This window comes from Mastomys coucha, unplaced genomic scaffold (assembly GCF_008632895.1).
Source record: "Mastomys coucha isolate ucsf_1 unplaced genomic scaffold, UCSF_Mcou_1 pScaffold5, whole genome shotgun sequence".
Lineage (NCBI taxonomy): Eukaryota > Metazoa > Chordata > Mammalia > Rodentia > Muridae > Mastomys > Mastomys coucha.
Genome location: NW_022196911.1, coordinates 72,799,148 through 72,822,034, shown reverse-complemented (window position 1 = coordinate 72,822,034; position 22,887 = coordinate 72,799,148). Strand labels below are relative to the sequence as shown.

Below are 22,887 nucleotides of genomic sequence, written 5' to 3'. Positions count from 1 at the left end.
TGGACAGTTACTTTCTCATACTTCTAATAAAACTACACAATACCTCCATTTAAATCTTTGTTTACAGTTTAAAACTGTCTCTTGTCTTCTCAATGTATATGTTAAGTCCCTGACCTCTAGACTTTAGGGCCTAAAATGGGTATATTTAAAAAGTATCCAGAGCTAGGGGTGGAGTAGGACTGGTGACATACAAGTTCTCTCTCTCTCTCTCTCTCTCTCTCTCTCTCTCTCTCTCTCTCTCTCTCTCTCTCTCTCTCTCTCTCTCCTCCTCCTCCTCCTCCTCCTCCTCCTCCTCTTCCTCTTCCTCCTCCTCCTTCTCCTCTTCCTCTTCCCTCTCCTCCTCCTCCTCCTCCTCCTCCTCCTCTCTCTGGAAAAGGGGAACACACAGGTGTGGTTGTAGGTGTGTACACTATGGAAAGTCAAAGTGAGAACAGAGCAAGAAGGCAGCCATCTGCAACCCAAGGAAAAGATGTTATCTGACATCTGCTCTTTGAACCTACAATTCAGACAGTGCAGCCTCTAGAACTAGGAGGACATCCCGTTCAGTTGTCAGAAATGTCTAGTCTGTTATGTGAGCCTGTCTGAGCACCAGTCATTTGTTTAGAATAGATTCCTACAAGTGGAACTGGCGAGGTCAAAGAAAGAAGAGCTGAAAGCTCTGGGTACCTGCTGTCAAGCTGTGCTCTTGATCGCGTTGATTCATTCTCCCACCAGCGATGCACAAGAGCTCTCCTCCTCCTGGATCCCACTCAGTAAGCGCTGCTAAGAATGAGAAACCTACAACTTGATTTTTTTTTCTTCTCTCAGTGCTTGAGATTGCACACCAGCATGCACTCTACCTTTGAGCTATGTTCCCTGAACCTCACTTTTTTTTAAACAGGGGTTAAATATTTTTATGTTAAAACATTTTATTGTGTGACCTAGTCATTCATATATTTTCTAATATGAGCAAGCTATGTCAGCAACATGGGCACATTTGTGTCTTTCCACATTTAACGTGTGATGTCATAAATTCACTTGTGAAGACACTTCAATTTCCTTGTCTTTAATTCACCAAATATTACTCTTTTCTCTTGGTAGACACAGTCATTGGCATAGTAGATTCTTTTATTCCAATCTTAATTACTATTGCTAATAGTAGTTAAACAACATTAACAGTTTTTAAGAGTATTAAAGTATAAAGTACTTTACATGAGAGAAAAGGACAGAGAGAGAGAGAGAGAGAGAGAGACAGAAAGAGAAAGAGAGAGGGAGGGAGGGAGGGAGGGAGAGAGGGAGAGAGAGAGGGAGGGAGAGAGTATAGTACAGGAGGCTTCAAATGGGTAGAGTCCACAGAGAGACCATACTGAAGGCAGCTGATTCAGACTCAAGGAATTGTCTCGGGAAGGGTCAGATAAGCTTTATGAACTGCAGGTGCAGAGTTGCTCTCAGTGCAGAGTTGTTGAATTCTGCAGGGTGCGGGAGGGAGGGCAGTTTTAGGGTCAGTTTGAACCAATCTGCTTGTCCCAGGCAGGAGACACTTCACTGGAACTGGAGCCCAGGTCACAGGTACACCACTGTGGCCATTCTTCCAGATGGGAAAAATTACTTTTACAGCACCAAGGGAGGCGGTTGTGTCATTCTTTGGTCTGGCTTATTTAATAAGTGCATGCATGGGTCTGTGTTTCTGATATGGTTTTGATATCCCCATGTATCCGGGTGTTCCTGGCTTAGTTTGAAGTTCCTAGGTGGTTATACATCAGTGGATAGAGGTTGCTTAGCAGGCTGCGTCTTGTGCTTTGTGCTATGGTTGTTCACTTGCACAAACAAGACGTGAGTCATTCTACCTCAGCGTTTGCGCTGAAGATGGAGGAAGCTGCTCTTTTAAAAAATGGGATCGCTTGGGACAAGCCCCAGCTTGAAAGAAGTAGAAACAAATATGGACACAAGCCCAGTCTCCGTATTTGTTCTACCTTTTGATGTTTACTTTAAGTTAGAACTATAAATGCTCATTATGTATTGTTGGCATTGTGTATGATCACCAATTCTAAGTGTTTTTCTAATTTCCTCCGCTCTTTTGTCTTTTATTATTATTATTATTATTATTATTTTGGGCGTTGTTTTGTTTTGTTTTGAGAGGGGGGTTTCTCTTTGTACTCCCGGCTGTCCTGGAATGCACCCTGTTGACCAGGCTGGTCTCAGAGATCTGTTTGTCTCTGTTGCCACTCTGCTGTGGCAACAAGTGCTGGAGCTGAGTCGCCCAGACCCCTCCGGGCCTCGCATTGCACATGGAGTGAGAACAGTGGTGGTGGCGGGGCTGAGCACGGTCTCCCTCCTCCTCCCCGCCTAGCTGGAGGTGGCCCTAGACAAGATATGAGAAATGAGTGTGGGACGGCGAAGAGTAAAGTTGCTGGGCATCCTGATGATGGCAAATGTCTTCATTTATTTGATTGTGGAAGTCTCCAAAAACAGTACCCAAGAAAAAAATGGAAAGGGAGGAGTAATAATCCCGAAAGAGAAGTTCTGGAAGCTACGCACCCCTCCCCAGGCACACTGGAACAGGGCACAGGAGAAGCTGAACAGGTGGTACAATCCCATCCTGAACAGGGTGGCCAATCAGACGGGGGATCGATACACATTCCCAAACACAAGTCACCTGAACTATTGTGAACCGGACTCGACGGTCATGACAGCTGTGACAGACTTAAATAACCTGCCGAACAGATGTAAAAACTTCCTCTTGTATTTGAGATGCCGAAATTACTCACTGCTTATAGATCAACTGAAGAAATGTGTTAAGAAGCCCTTCTTACTATTGGCGACAAAGTCCCTCATTCCACTTTTCGCCAGAAGGCAAGCAGTTCGGGAATCTTGGGGCGGAGAAACCAACGCAGGGAACCAGACAGTAGTGAGGGTCTTCCTGTTGGGCAAGACAGTCCCAGAGGACAACCATCCTGACCTTTCGGGCATGCTTAGTCTAAGTTTGAGAGCGAGAAACACCAGGACATCCTTACGTGGAACTATAGAGACACGTTCTTCAACCTGTCCCTGAAGGAAGTGCTGTTTCTCAGGTGGGTGAGCACTTCCTGTCCAGACGCAGAGTTTGTCTTCAAGGGCGATGACGACGTGTTTGTGAACACCCATCACATCCTTAATTACTTGAATAGCTTATCCAAGAGCAAAGCCAAAGACTTGATCCACAATGCTGGGCCTCATCGGGATAAGAAGCTGAAGTACTACATCACAGAATTCTTGTACACCTAGGTCTACCCACCATATGCTGGGGGTGGTGGATTCCTGTACTCTGGCCCCCTAGCCTTGAGGCTGTACAATGTAACTGACCCGGTGCATCTCTGTTGATGGTATTTATACTGGAATGTGCCTTCAGAAACTGGGTCTTATTCCAGAGAAACACAAAGGCTTCAGGATATTTGATATTGAAGAGAAAAATAAGAAAGATATTTGTTCCTATATAGATATAATGTTAGTACAAAGCAGAAAACCTCAAGAGATGATATCTTGTCTCAGTTGCAAAGTCCTACTTTAAAATGCTAAAATAGACATAAGCTACATTTCACAGAAAGGCCTAGCCTGACTAGTTCCCGTAGTGTGTGCTCTCACACTAGGTAAGTTCTGTGTAAGGCCATTAGCCTTCATGAGAAGGTAGCCCCTGGGCTCCCAAGCCCTCAGTCCCTCCCTCGCCTTGTGAAGAGGGAAGGCTGAAGATAACTAGGCATGGCAGGGTAAGTGGTTTCGACCCCTTCCTCTGGCTGCTGGTCCTCAGTGTCTAATTTGTTTTCTTTCTCCTCCAGAATTTGACCATGAAGATTTTTTGTTGTTCTTCTTGTATGTGGTATCTTCCTGTTCCACTCTAAAGATGGATATATATATATATATATATATACACACACACACACACATATGGAGACACACACACACACACACACACACACACATATATATATATATATGTGTGTGTGTGTGTGTCAGGTATATAAACCTACTGGCTTATCAGGATTTTGTAGGACACAACCTGATGGTTTTGTGAAATGGAATTCTATGTATTTTCATATGATTTTGAAAGCTGTCTAGAAAGTGGACTAATGTCAACCTTCCCTGTCACCCAGCAGTATTGTCCTTGTTAATAGAAACCGTCACTTCCTTTAAGCAAGGGAAGCCATGCAGCATGTGTAGTTCACCTTGTCAGGGTTTATGGACGTGAGGACAGAAGGAATTTTCTTTTACTTGTGTTTGGTTTCCTGGGTGGCATCATAGTAGCTAACCTAATTTTAGTATTTTAAAGATCATGAGTGTGATTCCCTAAGGGCTGACTGAAGACTGAGTAGCCTGACAGCCATATGGGTCTGTGAATGCTCAACGTGGGACCAGGAAGCATTTGTGACTTCCGAACTTTGTAAGCGGTTAGTCAGTCTAAAACTCCAAGATTCTATTCTTGCCATATTATCAGATATTCCTTAGATAAATTCTCCTGGGTAGTGACGCTTCCCTGTCCCTAGGTAGAAGTGCCTATGTTTTTATTTATTGTTCAGATCAAAGACCAAAACAATTTCTTAAAAAATATATTTTGTGTAATATTTTATTTGTATACAGTATTTGTGAAATATAGCTAGAGCATGGTATTTTATCTTTTTCTCATTTTTTAAAATTGAGAATTTCATATACTGTATTTTGATTGTATTCGCCTCCCCATCTTCTCCCAGATCCAGACCCTAGCATGATGTTTTAAATGTTAAGCTGTAACATGTTAGATAAAGTTAACTCTTATTTTTGAATTTTAAAATTTGGATGGGGGGGTATGAACTGCTAGAGAAAATAAAGTTCTGCCAAAAAAACCAACAACAAAAAACAAACAAACAAACAAAAAACGTGTGGGCCACCATGACCAGCTCAAATTTCCTCAATTAAAAAATAACTAAAGCTAGTCTCCACCTTAGAAACATTTGTGTTAATTTTTGTGCACACAAATCAGGAAGCGATTTAAAGGTGCTTCCTGACCTCCTCCACTCACAGGGAACTCTCACTATCCACGCAGTTGTTGCAATCAGGTACTTTTATTTTTATGATGAGCTTGAAAATAGTTTTAACAAATAACATAAAGAATATAACTTGGTTTTCCTTCTAAAACGCTAGCCAAATATACAGTCCCTTATGGAACAAACTTTTCTGTTACAAGTAGCCAATTCTGAATCATGGTTTGTCTCCAGAGGAAAAGGAAACATTTTACAGAATTTTTTTGTTTGTTTGTTTGTTTTTCGAGACAGGGTTTCTCTGTGTAGCTCTGGCTGTCCTGAAACTCACTCCGTAGACCAGGCTGGCCTCAAACTCAGAAATCTGCCTGCCTCTGCCTCCCAAGTCTGGGATTAAAGGCGTGCGCCACCACCCGCCCGGCTTACATTTTACAGAATTTGATAGAAATGTTTAGCACCCACATAAATTTATGTTTTCCAGAAACAGGAGTGTTTCTCTGACACAAAACTCCCTAAGAATATGTGTTTTTAATACATCACCCTGTCTTCCTTTACTATCAGACAAGTAAAAGCTGGAGGACAACATAATAACAACAACAACAAGTCTTTCTATTTTAACAAACTCCACTGGAAATGGCACGTGGCAATTTGGGAATAAAAATTTCTAATCATTCCCAGAATTACTAGAGAATCAAATGAATAAGGATTCTGGTGGAGGCAATAAGACAGAGTCTGCACGCATGTGCGTGCGTGTGCGTGTGTGTGATGGTCTGGTAGTGACAACTATCTTCTTGTCTTTTTAGTTTTTTGGAGATGAAATTAACCTTACAAACTGAAATGAGAAGCTGAGGTTTGGTGTGACTAATTAATTCCTGTTCACTGGAGAGAGAATTTATTCTAAAGACTCTATTTTACCATTGCCAAAGTAGCATCACTGGAATTTTAAAAATATTTCTTATTTTTTATGTATGAATGTTTGCCTGCTTGTATGTAGGCACACTGTGTGTGTGCCTGATGCCTGAGAGGCCAGACAAGGGTGACAGATCCTATGGAACTAGAGTTACAGAAGGTTGTGAGGTGCCATGTGGGAGCTAAGAACAGGAAACCTCGGCCTCTTCAAGAGAGCAAGTGCTTACAACCACTAAGGTTTCTGCCGACAGGATTGTAAATATGACTCCTAGTTACTTGAGAGGGAGAGGGAAAGAATTTAACAATATCCTCTTAAATGTGACTCTCAGCTGGGCATGGTGGTACATGCCCACAATCTTGGTATTTGAGAGGCTGAGGCAGAAGAATTGTGAATTAGAGGCCAGTCTGGGCTATGGAGTAAGACCGTGTATTTAAGAAAAAATCTAAAACCTAGGGAAAAAAAAAAAAACAAGCCCAACCAGTTTTTCCAATTTTGCATTTTTAAAATAAGATGTACCTGACACTCATTGTGTGCTTTTGATAAATCCTCTTTTCAATTCCCAAAATGTTTTAAAATCAGAACCTTGTCCATCTCAGGTTTGTGGCTTTTCATAGACAGGGTGAGGTGTTGATTTCTTGCCATATTTTAGGCATTATTCTATGTGCTGTTATCATGGAATGCAGTTGCAGAAAAGTCACAAAGGTATAGAAGTCTGGAAAATAATTTTTTTCTATATGGCATGAGATATTTATTTTATAAATATATAAAGATAAGACTCGGAGATGAAGGGTGAGAGGGGAGCAATGGGCCTTTAAGGTTATCTCATTATTAAAAGATCTTGTGATTATGAGGCATGTCTGCTCCTGACAGTACCCCTCTTCCACTTCAAAGAAGGTGATAAGCATCAATACCTCCATGTGCAGTTATTTCAATTGTGGCAAGCTAGCCACGGGGCAAGAAATGCCTTAATTGTATCTGTAGACAGAATGCTGTTCAAATAGGATAAATGGACACAGGATAGTCAATTACTAATTATGCCAAGACAGGATAAGCTAGTCCTTCATAATTCCTGCTTCACTTAAGGTCTGTCAGATGTTCTGGACCAGAGGGCTGAAGATAGCTGCTCCAACATTGTAAGGAATGTTGGGAACTGTCCAGGCAGTCAGCTGTCTCTGCCAATTGTTTTAAGTTTTGAAAGCTGTGCTCCTGCATTTCTTGCATACGCAAATATTTATTCCTTCTCAAATCTCTGATGGGGTCGAAGACTAGATATAGTCTCGCAATTAAACTTAAGTTGTTTAGCATTAAAGGTGTTCTAAATTTTATAAAAGATAGATTTTAGATGATAATACAAGTTAAAAACAAAGATGATTTACGTACAGAATTGTAAACTCATTAAGTTAAGATAGATGATGAAATACTTTCTCTAAATTGTCAAATATAATGGACTAGACATTATAAGTGTATATCATACCTTACAATTTGTATAATTGTCATAATTGTATTTTTAGTGGTAATATTTTAATCTGCTCTAAACTCCCCGGGTGCACACGAGCTTCTTGCTACCGCCCCAATGTTATGGATTTGTGAATGAAAGGTGTGCGCGTGCCACACACACACACACTCACACACACACACACACAGAGAGAGCCTTTTATTTTAATATGCCTTAAACAATGCAATGGCTGAGCACTTCCAAACCTCCCCATAGCTAACATACTGTCCCCTCTGATATTCCTGAATTATAACTTACTAAAATGTGTATTCCACTCTGGCTATCACAGGCCCAGGCCTGCTGCCCTCCTGGGCCATGATTTCTGACTCTTACATGTTGTTATTGTCTCTGTATCTCTGTCCTGCAGTTCCCAGGCCAGGACCTTCTCCTTCCCCAGCAATGGCAATTCTCCTCCTCCCACATGTTCCTTGCCTAGGAACCTCAGAGTCCCACTTCTGTCTCCCTGCCCAGCCATTGGACACTGGCAACTTTATTTACCAATTAGAGCAATTGGGGGCAGGGACTTGAAACATCTTACATGCAGATGTGTGAATTCCTGTGAAATTTGGGAACCCATAATGCAAGCATTAAATTAAATCCACATTTTTTTCTATATGACATGAAATATTTACTTATAAACATATAAGGATAAGACTCGGATGAATGGTGAGAGGGGAGCAGTAGGTTGGGCCCCATCATTTACGATGCTCTGTAGAATGCTAATGAGTTTATGAGGCATTCATGAGCCTTACATCATCTTCTCCTTTTTTGCTGGGTTAGCCTGTTAACATTAGTTTTTCTAACATGTCTGAACATCTCTTCCTAAGCTCAAACATACACAATCAGACACGTTAATTATAGAAAACACTTACCTGGGTCAAACCCAAGAAAATGTTTCTTAAGCTAAGCCAACCCAGACCACATAGTGAGACCCTATCTCAACAAAGGAAAACTTGCATGAAAGTATTTAATATCTTGATCAACAGATCACTGGGCCATCCTGTGTGGCACAGAGGATGCCTCCTGTGCACTTGTTATCTTGTTTTTGAGATGAGGTCTCACCAAACAGCCCAAACTCTCCTTGAATTTGATCCTCTTACCTCAGCTTCTTATGTTAGTGGCCTTCTAGGCACATGCCACTGAACCTGGCTAACATCACTGGCTTTTCAAGAGGTTTCCTTTACAGGTATTTTATTAGCACCTACTTATGAAACCGGAAGAAAATATAATATTAATATTGGGCTTAAAGACAAGAGAGCAGCTACAAGTGCAGCCCAGTGGAGGCACCATGCCATCCGATTGCCCTGAGGTCACGGAATACGTTTGCAGAAAATGCAGCCGTGAGTCATAAGATGAGAGATCACAGAAAGGAAGAGACTAAAAGCCCACAAGTGGTTCTCTGTCTCTACCACTCTCCTACATATCTGCTCTCTGATGGATAAATAAGCAGGAATGGTCTCTTCATTGACTACAGTCGACTCACTTTTTAACCCTGTTTGTTCTAGTAACTAGCAGTTCAAAACAACCATTTGAGACTATTTTCTTTTTGTTCCTCAGCTGTTAGGTGCAGCACAGAAATGCATTATGAGAATGTTCTGTCATCACGAAATAAGACTATTTGTATGTACAAGTGGGAGTTTATGTCTCTGTGTGGGCAATTACATGGCTGCATGCGTATGCTTTCCTTTTGTTCTTATAAGACATGGTCAATTCTCTGTAATTGTTCCGTTTAGAGTTGAATTTGTAGTTAAGGGGTTGGTAATCTTTGTGTATAACTGACACATATCACAATTAGGATATGCTCACTCAGAAAACCCATAAGTTAAAATCAGGTTTAATTCTTGATTCAGTAGAAACCCCACACCAAAAAGATTCACACGGCTTTAGCATTAATATCCAAAAGCAAAATAGAATATAGAGTGATATTTTTATCATGAACCAATATTTTTCAATATTAAATAATCCGCAATATAAAAATTTGAATTATGTAATAATTTTACAATATTAGTAATTTAGAAAAATGCCTACTATTTAAGCAAAAGTCATTAATGCTAAAGGATAAAATCTTAGGCTACTGAACTAATTAAGGCCAATTACCCCACATTATCCAGCTCAGTGGTTCTCAAACTTTAGCAAACCCATATTCCCTCTAGTGCTTGTTAAAACACAGACTGATCTCAACCCCAGGGTTTCTGATGCAGTAAGTCAAGGGCAGAGCTCCAAACTGTATTCCCAACACACTCTCCAGGCAATGCTTCTGGTGTATGGACCATACTTTGTAAGTCACTAATCTCATTCAGCTCTCTCTCTCTCTCTCTCTCTCTCTCTCTCTCTCTCTCTCTCTCTCTCTCTCTCTCTCTCTCTCATTTTGTTTTGTTTTTTGAGACGGGGTTTCTCTGTATAGCTCTGGCTGTCCTGGAACTCACTCTGTAGACCAGGCTGGCTTCGAACTCAGAAATCTGCCTGCCTCTGCCTCCCAAGTGCTGGGATCAAAGGCGTGTGCCACCACTGCCCAGCCTCAGCTCTCTTAAGTATATATTTTTTGTCAATTGAAAGGACTGACTTCCTATTCTATAAGAAAAAATACTATTCACTGATTTCTTAACCACCTGAAAAGTAAACAAGAAAAATGGCTATAAAGTTATAACATGGGATACCCAGATTCTGCGCATACTGTGTATACATTCCTGTGACCTCACCATGTCCCTCTGAGATAGCTATTACCATGACACCCATTTTGCAAGTGAAATAGCAGGGAAACTAAGCTCAGAACCCAGACAAAATTTTCACCCTTTATGCTGCTCTGTTTCTCTGGGTATTAAGTAGGAACTTAACAGTGCTCATTGATCCACCAGGAATAATGAAAACTTGTGGCTAAGGATGTATCTCAGTTGGTAGAATGGTTGCCTTCCATGCTCCAGCATAGCATAACCCAGGCATGGCAGGACATGACAACTGTAATCCCAGCAGTCAGGAAGAGGAGGAAAGAGGTTCAAAAGTTTAAGACTGTTCTTGTCTTAGGCCAGGCTGAAGATGAGACCTTGCCTCCAAACAAGGAGGTATATGTGCTGGTGTGTCCATCTGTGTGACTATATACACAGATGTGTGGGTCCCCTCAGATGTCAGAAGAGGGTATCAGATCCCTTGGAACTGGAGTTACAGGCACTTATGAGCCATCTGATGTGGCTGTAGTTCGAACTCGGTCCTCATGATCAAGCAGCAAATGCACTTGAATGCTGAGCCAGCTGGAATGCTCCAGCTCCAAACATGTCCTTTGCATACTACATTCTAAATGTACCTGGATGACTTTAAAGAGAAGATGAACAATCGCCTTAAAGGAGTGCTTGTATTGGGCTGGAAAGAAGGCTTGGTGTCTAAGGGTACTTGTTGACCTTGTAGAGGACCCAAGTTTCATCCCAAGCTTCCACATGGTGACTCACAACTATCTATAACTTCAGTTCCAGGGGAACTGAAGCCCTCTTCTGACCTCTGAGGGCATCAGGCATCCATGTGGTCCACAGACACACATGCAGGCAAAACAGTCACACACATAAGATAAAAATAAATTGGAAAGAAAAAATTTAAATGTGCCCACGAACATGCAAAAACATGTCCTATTTAAAACAAACGACTAGTTTTCAGTAGCAAATTAGGAAAATGGAACTTTCTTCAAATCCATGTTAATTACGTAACAATTACAAGAACTAGAAATCAACTTGGTAGGACTGAAAATGAAATGTGCGTCATCTAAGGGCATTAGGAACAGACAGAACATCCAGGTTGTTTCTCTCTGTGCTCTCTTTAAGTTTAATTTCATGGTGTCTCCTCAGGCAGTGGAGAAGGAACTAAGACGAGCCCACCAAGCGCCACGCACATGAAAGCACACAATGATGAGCAAACAGTGTGGAAACATTTTGCAGCTGATATCATCATTGGGAAGGTCAAAATAAAGAGCATGGTTCTAAGTCATCGCTTATCCTGCTTTCTTCTGCAGTACGTTTCTTCATATGTTACGGATTTGAAAAGTGAAGTATTTGAGGAATTCCTTAAACACCTGTGCCACAGTGCAGACAAATTCCGGGAGATCATAATGACTGACATGCGGAGGCAGATATTTGCTGAACTCTTCCTACAGTGCGACAGTGGGAAGGTAGGTGAGATACCACAAACCCCCTCCGCTCCTCACAGTTTGATGTGTGGGACTAGCTTTGAAATGGTGCTTGTTGGTGATGTTCTAAATTTCTAACATATCAAGTTTGGTAATGGTGGCATACTGACCAGTATTTGATAATGAAATTGATGACTAAGAAGGAAAAGAAATACAAAGAGTACAATCTACACTTTCAAACTCTAAGATTAAAACCTGACTTACCAGCCACTTTCTCAAATGGCTAGAAAGTTTTCTAGCTCTTATTCTAGAAAACTTTTGTTTGTACCTTTCTTCTTATTGAATGGGCCCACCCTGTGCACACCTTGACTGACGTTGCTTTTCAGCATTTTTAACTTGTTGTAGGTCTATTGCTTTAGTTGACAAGTACCACCAGAGGCCAGAGGGGGCTTAGTGATTAGCGCTGGAGTGGCGGGCATCTGTGACTCTCTTCGGGTGCTAGGATCTGAACTTTGGTTAGAGCTGGAGTGGCGGGCATCTGTGACTCTCTTCGGGTGCTAGGATCTGAACTTTGGTTCTCATGGTTGAGCAGCCAGTGAACTTAACTGGCCCCTTATGCTAGATTAAAAGTGTTTCTAAGAATGAGGTTTGAAGGAGAGTTGTGAGCCAGGGTTTCAAATGGACCTGCCACAGTAAATACAGATTTAACTGAAATACGTTTAATAAGCCTTCTGTTCGTTTATTTGTACCCATGTTCCATAAGTGACTTAATGCAATGCTGTCTCACTTTAAAACATCTCCAAACATTCCCATACCCACTGATCATCATACCCTCCTCTATACTGAGAGCTGCAAGAGAATGTCATGCTACTCTATAAAAAGCAACGACAACTCAAAGCTAAGTGGATACCGGCTGTAGTGTAAGCAGGTCCAGCCAGCCTCTCAGTGCATCTCCTGAGCTACACAGATCCTCTATGCATCTTCCCCCACAGCCTCCACATCAAGAGAAGAGCATCTTTCCAAACCGTAGATATATGCAGATTGAAAACAAACCGCCAAGGGCAGTTTGGGGTACCTTCTCCACACCAAGAGCCAACTGTGCTGCAAGAACACAAAATGCCTTTTTATTGACTTCATTTATTTTAAAACTTTATTTCATTTTATATGTACGCTTGTTTTTGCCTGTACATGTGCATGTGCACCACATGTGTGCAGTGCCCGAGGAGGACAGAAGAGGGCACTGGAATTTCTCCAATTGGAGTTACAGGAAGTTGTGAGGCCCCATGTGGGTGCTAGGAAATAAACCCAAGTCCTCTACAAGAGCAACAAGTGTTCTGAGACAGTTTAAAAGAGACATTTGAATTTAGGCATTTCAAGAGTTGATTCCAGTTGGTGGTACTGTCTTGGGAAGGTTGCAGCTTTGCTGCAGGCAGTATGCCATGGGCAGGCTTTGAGACGAAAAAGCCTCACCTCCTCCCAGTTTGATCTCTCAGATTCATGGGTGGCTGAGGTGTCACTTTCAGCTTCATGAATTCTCAGCATAAGCTACCTTACGCTAGGTGTCATGACTACCACCTGAAACCGTGTTGTCCACACCATTATGGATTCTAACTCTTTAGAACATCGACCCAAGTAAACCCTTCTATAAGTTGCTTCATCCTGGTGTTTTAGCACAGCAGCAGAAAAGTCACTAACACATGCTTTTAATCCCTGAGCCATCTCTCCAGCCATCTACTTTTCATTTTAAAATGTTAATATGTACAACTTATTCAGCTTCAAGGTGTCCAGATACTAAAGGCTGCCTCATATAAATCACTAACACCTTGAGAGACTATAATATGAACAGGATGCAATTTTATAAATAAAGCGAATGAAAGCCATGGACAGAACTCAAAAGAGATTTGTCAAAGCTGAGTGTGGTGCACACCTTTAATCCCAGCACTCAGGAGGCAGAGGCAGGCAAATGTCTGAGTGTAGGGCCAGCCTGGGCTACAGAGCATGTTCTAGGACAGCTAGGACTGCACAGAGAAACTCTGTCTTGACAAAAACATTTTTAAAAAAGAAGCCAAGGATGGTGGAATATGCTTGCATGTGTGCATGTACACCACATGTGTGCAGTGTCCGAGGAGTTGGGCAAGTTGCACAGGCAGGTCCTGGGGTGTTCTGGCCAGGTAGCCTGGTCTACTCAGAGTTCCAGACCAGTTGCAAAAGACTAGATTGTCCTCTAGCCTCCACACATGTGCATGTATGCCTGCAGACACAAAAGAGAGATTTAAAAGAGAGACAGAGAGGGGGGAGAGAGCCAGAGATACAGATTGGGGTTTGAAATATAACCAAGTGTTTCTCCCGAGGGAAGCCATGAAAGAGACACTATGTGATGCAGTAAGTGTCTTTTGCGATATACTCCTTTTTTTTTTTTAAGATTTATTTATTATTATATATAAGTACACTGTAGCTGACTTCAGACACACCAGAAGAGGGCATCAGATCTCATTACAGATGGTTGTGAGCCACCATGTGGTTGCTGGGATTTGAACTCAGGATCTTCGGAAGAGCAGTTGGTGCTCTTACCCACTGAGCCATCTCTCCAGCCTATGATGTACTCCTAGTAGAGGACCCAATTGCTTTTCTGGGGGCACATGTAATAATTTGTGTCTGTGACAGATGTGTGTAAGTGTGCATGCCCATTCCTTGGTGAACATGTGGAGGACAGAGGAGAACATACAGGAGTCATCTCTGCCCTTCCACCACATGGATCCCAGGGACTGAGCTCAGGTTAGCAGCCTTGGTAGCAAGTGTCTTAACACATTGAGACATCTTGCTGACCACTATAGCTGGCTTGCTTATTTATTTATTTATTTATTTATTTTTGTTTTTCAAGACTGATTTTTTTGTATAGCCTCAGATGTCCTGAACTCACTTTGTAGACCAGGCTGACCTCTAACTCAGAAATCCACCTGCCTCTGTCTCCTTGAGTGCTGGGATTAAAGGCATGTACTAACACATTCAGCTTTATAGACCCTTTAAAGAACATTTATGATACTAGGCATGACCAAAATTTTAAAATCTATCTATCTATCTATCTATCTATCTATCTATCTATCTATCTATCATCTATGTTTCTTTCTTTCTATACAAAGTCTTATTATTATGGGCCAGGCTGTCCTGACATTTTACTGTATAGGACTTGAACTTGTGACCCTCCCACCCCCACCTCCTGTGTGCTGAGGCTGCAGGTAGGGATCACCTCAACCACCTGGGAAAAAAAGTAATTCTCAAAAATGAATCGACATGTTGCAATCTAGTTTCTCAGATCCCCGCTAACTGAACTCAAATCCGGAATAAAGTCTTTGAAATCCACAACGCCTTCTTGTCTTTCACTTTTCACCTCTCTGGACAGTGCCTCTTTGACAGAACGGCTAGGTGATTCTGGCATCATGATTTTATTTCCAGGTAAAATGCCTAAAAGGCAACTACTGTCTGTCGGCCAACGAATTTAACAGCAACCCTAGTGCCATGATCAACATGACAGGATAATATTTGAAGGAATTAGCAGAGGTCTGCTTGTGCGCCTTGGTTTTTTTTTTTTTTTTCCCCATCATTAAACAGTCATGTGGTAATCTTGGAAGGAAGGCAGAATCTAGAATGCAAAAGTCCACTGAATTTCTTTTCTGCAGTGGCTGAAACAAGCATTTAAGAAAGCCTAGATTTTAAGATAAAAAAAAAAAATACTAGGTTCTTGAGAAAGATAAGAGACTCATAGAGCAAGGAAGAATAATAGTATCAAAAATAGCATTAAAGAAGTTTATGTCTTAGTAGGAAACTGGGGCCAGCTGGTGGGAGCTTAGAGGTGGTCCTGACCTGTAAGTTAGGTTAGAGTCTGCCACTAACAAAGAAAGCCATGTGAGATGCTGAACTCTTGATCTTTGGGATCAATCCAAGGCTTCATGGATGCTAAACAAACATTCTACCAACTGAGCTACGTTTCTAGTCCCCCGCCAAAGTTTCTTCTCAGCTGTGCACGTTGGCTCACCTGGGACCCCAGCCATTGGGAGGTAGAGAAAAGAGGGGCAGGAATTCAAGGCCGGTCTCAGCTACACAGTAAATTTAAGCCCAGCCAGAGAGATATGAGACCCTGTCTAAACAGAACAAAACAACTCCCCCACAGTTTTAAGCCTTTATTTAAAAAAAAACAAAAAACAAAAAAAAAAACAAAAACAAACAAAACAAACAAACAAAAAAAACTTTAAATGGTATTTTTTAAGATCCTTATTTAATTGAAGCTATTCACATTAGAAATATAGCACAAAATATCAAGTAGAGCATACTGAGAGAAAAAAAAAATATATATATCCTAGGCTTTGCTTTGCTGACTTGGGAATAGAGATCTTCTAACTGGTAAACAGAAGCTGAAATCCACAGTGCCCTCTACTAGGTTTGTGTTTTGGTCAACCATGTTCCAAAAAGAATTTATAAAGATTAAAATATTTATAAAACTAAAGATACATGAAATTAATTTCTTACATGATATTATAATAAATTAAACACTGTAAAACAAAAACTGGACGAGGCTCACCTTGGAATGTGGCTTAGTTAATAAAGTTCAGGCTTAACATGACTATAGACTGTCTCAGCACCACTGAAAACCAAGTGTGCTGGCACAGTCTTGTAATCCCAGTATTTGGAAGGTAGAAGCAGAAGGATCAGGAGTTCAAAGTCATTTTCACTTGCATAGAAGGGCAAGACCAGCCTAGAGAAAAAAAAATTTAAAAAGAAGTAAACATGAAGACTAGCTGTAGAGCTGTCTGGACCGACAGAGGGGAGGGAGGGAGAGAGTATGAGAGTATGAGGAGTGGTGGCGCCTGCCTGCCTTGGATGCCAGAGCTTGAGAAGCTGAGGTATGTGGGTCTCTGTGAGATACAGGCTAGCCTGGTCTACAGAGTGAATTCAAAAAGCAGAGAAACCCTGTCTTGAAAAACCAAAACCAAATCAAAACAAAAGTAAAATGCATGGCAACAGTAGCAGAGACAGTGAGTAGGAGACAAGGAAAAGCAGTCTTACCTTAGCCACAGAGTTACAGTATTACAAAGAAAAGCAGTCTCACCTTAGCCACAGAGTTACAGTATTACAAGGAAAAGCAGTCTCACCTTAGCCACAGAGTTACAATATTACAAGGAAAAGCAGTCTCACCTTAGCCACAGAGTTACAGTATTACAAGGAAAAGCAGTCTCACCTTAGCCACAGAGTTACAATATTACAAGGAAAAGCAGTCTCACCTTAGCCACAGAGTTACAATATTACAAGGAAAAGCAGTCTCACCTTAGCCACAGAGTTACAATATTACAAGGAAAAGCAGTCTCACCTTAGCCACAGAGTTACAATATTACAAAGTAGACTGTTATAAATCAGTGATGTATACTATAAATCCTAGAGCAATTACAAAAGGAGGCATAGCATTAGACACATGTATACATATGCACATGCACAAACATCTACATACACATACGTATACATGCACATGCACATACACATACACATATACATAAACAATCAACAATTAGAGAAAGAGGCCACGAATTTGAAAGAGAGCAGGAGAAGGTCCCTAGAAAGAATTGGAGGGAGGAAAAGGAAGGGAGGAAATGATGTAATTATACAATAATCTGAAAAAAAATCATAAAAAATTAAAATTAAAAAGAAGACAAGAAAAGAACAAATGAGATGAATGAAAGGGCAAGTAAGAAGATGATAGATTTAAAGTAACCATAGTAACTACATCAACTATAAATTTTCTAACAAAAGTATGGGGGGGGACTGTTTGGAAATTAGGAAAAAACTAGTGGGAGGTGAGAGGGAGGCCAAGAGAAGATAATGGGGAATAAATATATAAAAATATATTTTATTAAAGTACTAAAGTGTCATAGCAAAGGCTATCTTTTTGTATAATTAATATATGCAAATAAAAGAGATGTGAAGATAAAACACATTTATAGGCCTAAGCAGTCCAGTCAAAAGATATTGTCTAGTTAGATAGAAATCTAAGAACTAAAAAGAAAAAAAAACAGGAAAGACAAAAGAGAAAAAGCAGATTAGCAAATGAAAAATGCAAGAACTGGTAGGAAGACATGTTTTAAAAATGAGAGTCTGGAGAGGACATACCATAGGAATGAGGTGGCTCTAAGATGGTCCCAGAGAGACCACCAAACAGCCTCCAGTTTCATCATAACAGCGTCTTTGTGCTATACAGCACTCCTACCACTGTGGCAGTTGACAGTCACTATGGCAGGACCAGAAAGAGCCATGAGTGAAGAGAAAGGGTGTCTGGCTCCCAGAAAAATCGCTGCCATTGTGCTGCCCTCTGACAGGGAAAGTCCTCTCCTTTACCGACCTCTCTTCTCCACTCCTTTCTTTGCCCTGTATTTGTGAACTCCTGACAACCAGAAGTTGAGAAGTTGATTTGAGAGTGTGTCTCTCACATCTGTTCTTTTCTTTCTTTTTGTCTTTCCACAATGTCAGAATTTATTGAATAACAATAAATTCACAAGGCATGGAAGTTTCAGCAGCAATTTAACAGATGTTCCTACTTTCCTTGACAGCCCTGGCTGGGGCAAACACAAGGTTATTTATTCCTATCCTAACAGCTAAAGTTAATTCTCATGCCACACACTACACACCATAGAATAAACACATGTAAACACGCACACACACACACACACACACACACACACACACACATGCACACAAGCATGCACACCACATGCATGTATATTACTGGAAAAACTACAAGGGGTTAAAGAAGTAAAGAATTTCAAAGAGGCCTGAGAATCCAGAGCTGGGAAACTGACTAAATTCTAAAGGAGTCTGTGGGAATGAGATACAGAACCAGCTCAAAGTTTCCATAGGAGCCCTGTGACTGCTGTTTTAGAGTCAGGCTGCAGTTCAGAGTTGGACAGGAAGATGGGGAGAGGGAGGGCTGATGAGAAAGACCACAGGCCTTCATCCTCAGGGACTAGGCCAAGCGGAAGCCCCCAGGAAGTCAAAAGCCAGATGACAGGCTGGTGGGAGCTGCGGGCATCTCAGTCTATATGCATCCCAGAACTAGGAAAAGCGTCTCCTTTACCGCTCAGTGGCTATTAGGTCATTATTAGCTCCGTAGTTCCAAGGAGAGTGAGGAAAGACCCAGTTTACAAGCAAAAACTATTCCATTTATTTACTTTAGAAATTTTAAATACTAATTCCATTTATTTACTTTAGAAAAACGTATCTATCCCAGTACTTAGAAGGCAGAAGCAGGTGGATTTCTGAGTTCAAGGCCAGCCTGGTCTACACAGTGAGTTCCAGAACAGCCAGAGCTACACAGAGAAACCCTGTCTCAAAAAACCAAATAAAAAAGAAAAAAGAAAAATGTATCTAAATGCACACAGAATGTGTGAATAAGATTATTCATTGAAGCATATTTTTCTCAAAATTCTAGACACAACCGAATTTCTATTAATAAAAGAATTCTAAGAAATTACAATGTTTTGATATTATAATTAAAATGAATAAAGTAAACTTTTTCTTTTAAGATTGATTTAGTTTTTACTTTCCATGAAATTCATTTACATTTCGTCTATGTTATGTAAAAGCACCACATGCATGCCTGGTGCCTACAGATACCAGAAGAGGAGGTTGGATCCCCAAAACTGGAGCTGTAGATGGTCATAAACTGCCACATGGGTGCAGGCAACTGAACCTGAGTCCTCTGCAACAAGTGATCTTCACTGCTGAGCCATTTCTCCAGCTCCTACAATGAATAAAATATATTTCTTTATCCACACAAATTAGATCCCAACATTGAGTAAACCTAAGCATTTTGAAAGCCAGGCACACACTTGTATGTGCCAGATATGGTAGGCATACACTTGAAGTCCCAGAACTTGGAAAGCCAAAGCAGGAGGCTATCTACCTCCAGCCTGGGCTACCTACGAAGTCTCAGGCCATACTGGGCAATGTAGCAAGATCTTGCCTTAACTCCCTTCCAAAACCAGTTTCCAAAAGCAACTTAAACAATGATATATGTTTTTTATCAGTCTAATATGTTTTGTGCATACTTTTTACATACATGTATGTGCATGCTTGTGTATGCACACACATACACGTGCATGCATGCACATGTAGAGGTCAAAGGATAACCTTGGGTGGTGTTGTTGGGTTTTTTTTTTTTTTTTTTTAATTCTTTGAGACAGAATCTCCCATTGGCCTGGAATTTCCCAAGTCAACTAGACCGAATGGTCAGGGAGCCCCAGGGATCCGCCTGTCTCCACCTCCCCGGTACTGGGATTACAAGGACTCACCACCACACCCAGCTCTTTTATGTGGGTTCTGCGGACTGAACTTAGGGCCTTGTGTTTGTGAGGCAAGCACTTTTCACCAACTGAGCCACCTCCCAACCCCTGTGTGTACTTTCAACAGTTGTTATTTCCAGCTCCTAAGATGCCAGACAGTGTTAGCTTTGCCGTTTCTTTTTTACATTTCTCCATAATTAAAATGTTCTCAGAATAATGTATGAAAGGACCAGTAAGGAGCAGTTAACTGTATGTGACATATGCAGGTCGTAAGAACTGAGTACTGTGCATTGAGCTCAACAAGTCATGCCAGTCCCAACAAATATTTTTTTTTTAAATATCTGCTAAACCCAAGGTATCATGACATGTGACAAAGTGGCAGAATTAAGTCTAAGCCTACGGGCAAGATGCAGCTTCTTGATTTTGATGCTGTAGCTTTTATTTCCATAATGATAATAGAGGTGGTGGTGGTCTCAATGATAGACTATTCAGGAAGTCACGATCTAGCATCATGAAGATTTTAAATGTGCTGCAGCTACTAATTGCAAACTAATTTCCATGTAGGTGATGGCCTTGGATCGGCAGAGAACACTGGCCTTGCTGGAAGCGTTCTATGACCAATGCTCTTCCTCCACTAGGAGTTTACTCCGAAACCCAAGACAGTGTAAGTGTGGCTCAGAGAGAGGAATGTACTGAAGCTGAGGCTGGGTGTCATAGTATGATGATATAGTGGAGTACAGAGGGATCCTTTTACTCCCGAGGGATCCCAAGCATCCCCCCAAGTCATGGCGGCCGGCCGTAGCTTATCTCTTTGTTCCTATTCCCACAAAATGCACTCTTCCTCACAACTAGATGGATTGTTACCAGAGTGCAGTTGCCAAACCTTTGTCCTATCAGAGCTCAACTAGAACAGCTTTTAAATTTGTTTCAATGAAGAAAGGCTTTGGTGGTAATCCAAATGCTTTAGCAACTACGTTAAGAGTGGTTATCCCATTTATAATTGCAATTTAGAATTCTAAAGTTTCTATAGAAGATATGTCCTTTGCCGAAGCAGCTTTACTTACGTGCTTTTGTGTTAAAATATACATATACATATATACCTACATGTTGAAATATTCTTTTATATGCTTATCAGTAAAATGATTACAGAGTTGTTGGTTTTTCTTTATTGCATTTCTGTATTTATTATGGACGAGAGAGTGACATTACATTCCTGTGGACGTCAGAAGACAGCTTGCACATTCTCTCCTTCCACATGTGGGTCCAGAGGATCCAACTCAGATCCCCGCTCTGCCTTGGCAACAAGCTCCATTAACCCAAGGCATCCTCCGGCCCTATTTTTATTTCTTAAAGAGAATGTCTTTTAATAACTAAAAGCTATAAGAGCCACAATGTTAAAGCTTAGTTAAAGCTTAATTACTAAATACTCTGAGAAGAATGGGGGCAGGCAGGATTTCCAAGGCTTTGTGGAATTTTATCTGAGAGGGATGCTTCTTCAGACTGAGTCTCATTATGTTAGTTTTGAGAACTCTCAACCTCCTTGCTCTGTCCAGTGTCATCATATCCAGCATATTTTGTTGCTTTTCAACAGCGAAATCCTAGTGACTACTATCCAGTCTCTCCTTAAAGCCCTTCCTTCTTTCCTCCATCTCTCCCTTTGTCTCTTCTTCCCTTCCTTTCTTCTGTACTAGAAACTGAACTTATGTGAAACACGCAGTCTACACCCCCCCCCCCGAACTACACTCCTAACTTTTGCATAAAATTCTAAAGCATGCAACCTCCTAAGTCTTGGAAGAAAGAATTGGGGAATGAAGAATTGAAGAAAAAGGAAGGGACGGAAAGCGAACGGAGTGGAAGATAGCCATCGATAAGGCTAGCCTTTGTTTGTATTAATGGGAGAAATTTTAATTTGTTATTGAGTGTGAGTCTGATGTGGGGGTTGGGAGGGTACATGGATGCCACATAGCACACGTGGAAGTCAGAGGGCAAGTTGTAGAATGGATTTTCTTCTTCTACCTCTATGTGGGCTCTAGGGATCAAACTGAGGTCATCCGTGGTGTGCAGCAGGCATGACTCTCCAGCCTGTATTGTAGATATGTTAAAAGATATTTGAGGTGAAAAGACAATTCCAGTCCCCATATCTATTCTGTGCTTATTGAGAGGAAAGGGGCCACAATGGTAAGGGACCAATTTCATTTGTTTTTAGCAATCCAAGCAACAGTCCAAATAACAAAAGAAGAGATATGTTCGTTTTGTAAGACACACCTTCCAGGAAGAGTGGATAACCAGTTTAGGGTGCTGAGACTTCTTATGTTCTCTTAAGTATCTAGTTGCAGCTAAAGGTACCTGATATCCTGTTTTGTTGTTGTTTAAGACAAGATCTCTTTATGTATGGAACTTGCTATGTTGACTAAGCTAGATTCAAATTCACAAAGATCTGTCTGTTGCTACCTCCTGAGTGCTGGGGTTAGAGGCATAGATCACTACATCCAGCTCTGATACTTATTTTTAAAGTAATAAACTTATTTAATAATCACTGCCATCGATGCCATTTTTATATTAATTCTATAACTCGGATTCTGTATTGTAAGATCAATTATTTAGATAAATCCTTTGTTGTCTGCACTAGGGCCATTTGTCGAATTTGAGGAGATAGAGTTGACTGAGTTCTGGGGAGACATGGATATTAAGAAGCACATTTATGAAGACTTCGATGCACTGCTCTTAAAGATGAATATGTTAGTTGCTGAAAAACTTGCAGGCAAATTCCCAGAGGACAAAGATCTCCCACAACAGCAGAAAGAGATCAATACAGACCAGGAACATTCATCAGACTCAACAACGGAGCCAGGAACTGCTGCACAACTGACCTCACAAGAGACACCCCACAGAGTGTCACTTACAGGACAAGGACAGGGCAAAGGGCCTCGCAAAACATCTGCTTCAAGAAAAGGATCAGTGGCAGAGCAAAAGTCCCGAAGAAGCTCCGTTGTGAACGAAAACCAGCAGAGAGGTTCGGTGGCAGAGCAAGGGTCCCGAAGAAGCTCAGGAGTGAACGAAAACCAGCAGAGAGGGTCGGTGGC

The 22,887-nt window shown here is 41.2% G+C and overlaps 1 protein-coding gene and 1 pseudogene across 4 annotated transcripts in view; both read left to right on the top strand.

Annotated features, from left to right (window-relative positions):
* The window catches only part of Efcab5 (EF-hand calcium binding domain 5), a 107,095-nt gene that overhangs the window by 36,283 nt on the left and 47,925 nt on the right, over positions 1–22,887 (top strand). For 3 of the 4 annotated variants that reach the window (XM_031353341.1, XM_031353342.1, XM_031353339.1), the window contains exons 7-9: positions 11,367–11,522; positions 20,369–20,468; positions 22,434–22,836. In XM_031353341.1, coding sequence (XP_031209201.1) covers positions 11,367–11,522; positions 20,369–20,468; positions 22,434–22,836 — 659 coding nt within the window. Of the gene's footprint in view, positions 1–11,366; positions 11,523–20,368; positions 20,469–22,433; positions 22,879–22,887 lie in introns of all 4 variants that reach the window. The other variant, XM_031353340.1, reaches the window with a different exon arrangement.
* LOC116078266 lies at positions 2,323–3,549 on the top strand (annotated as a pseudogene).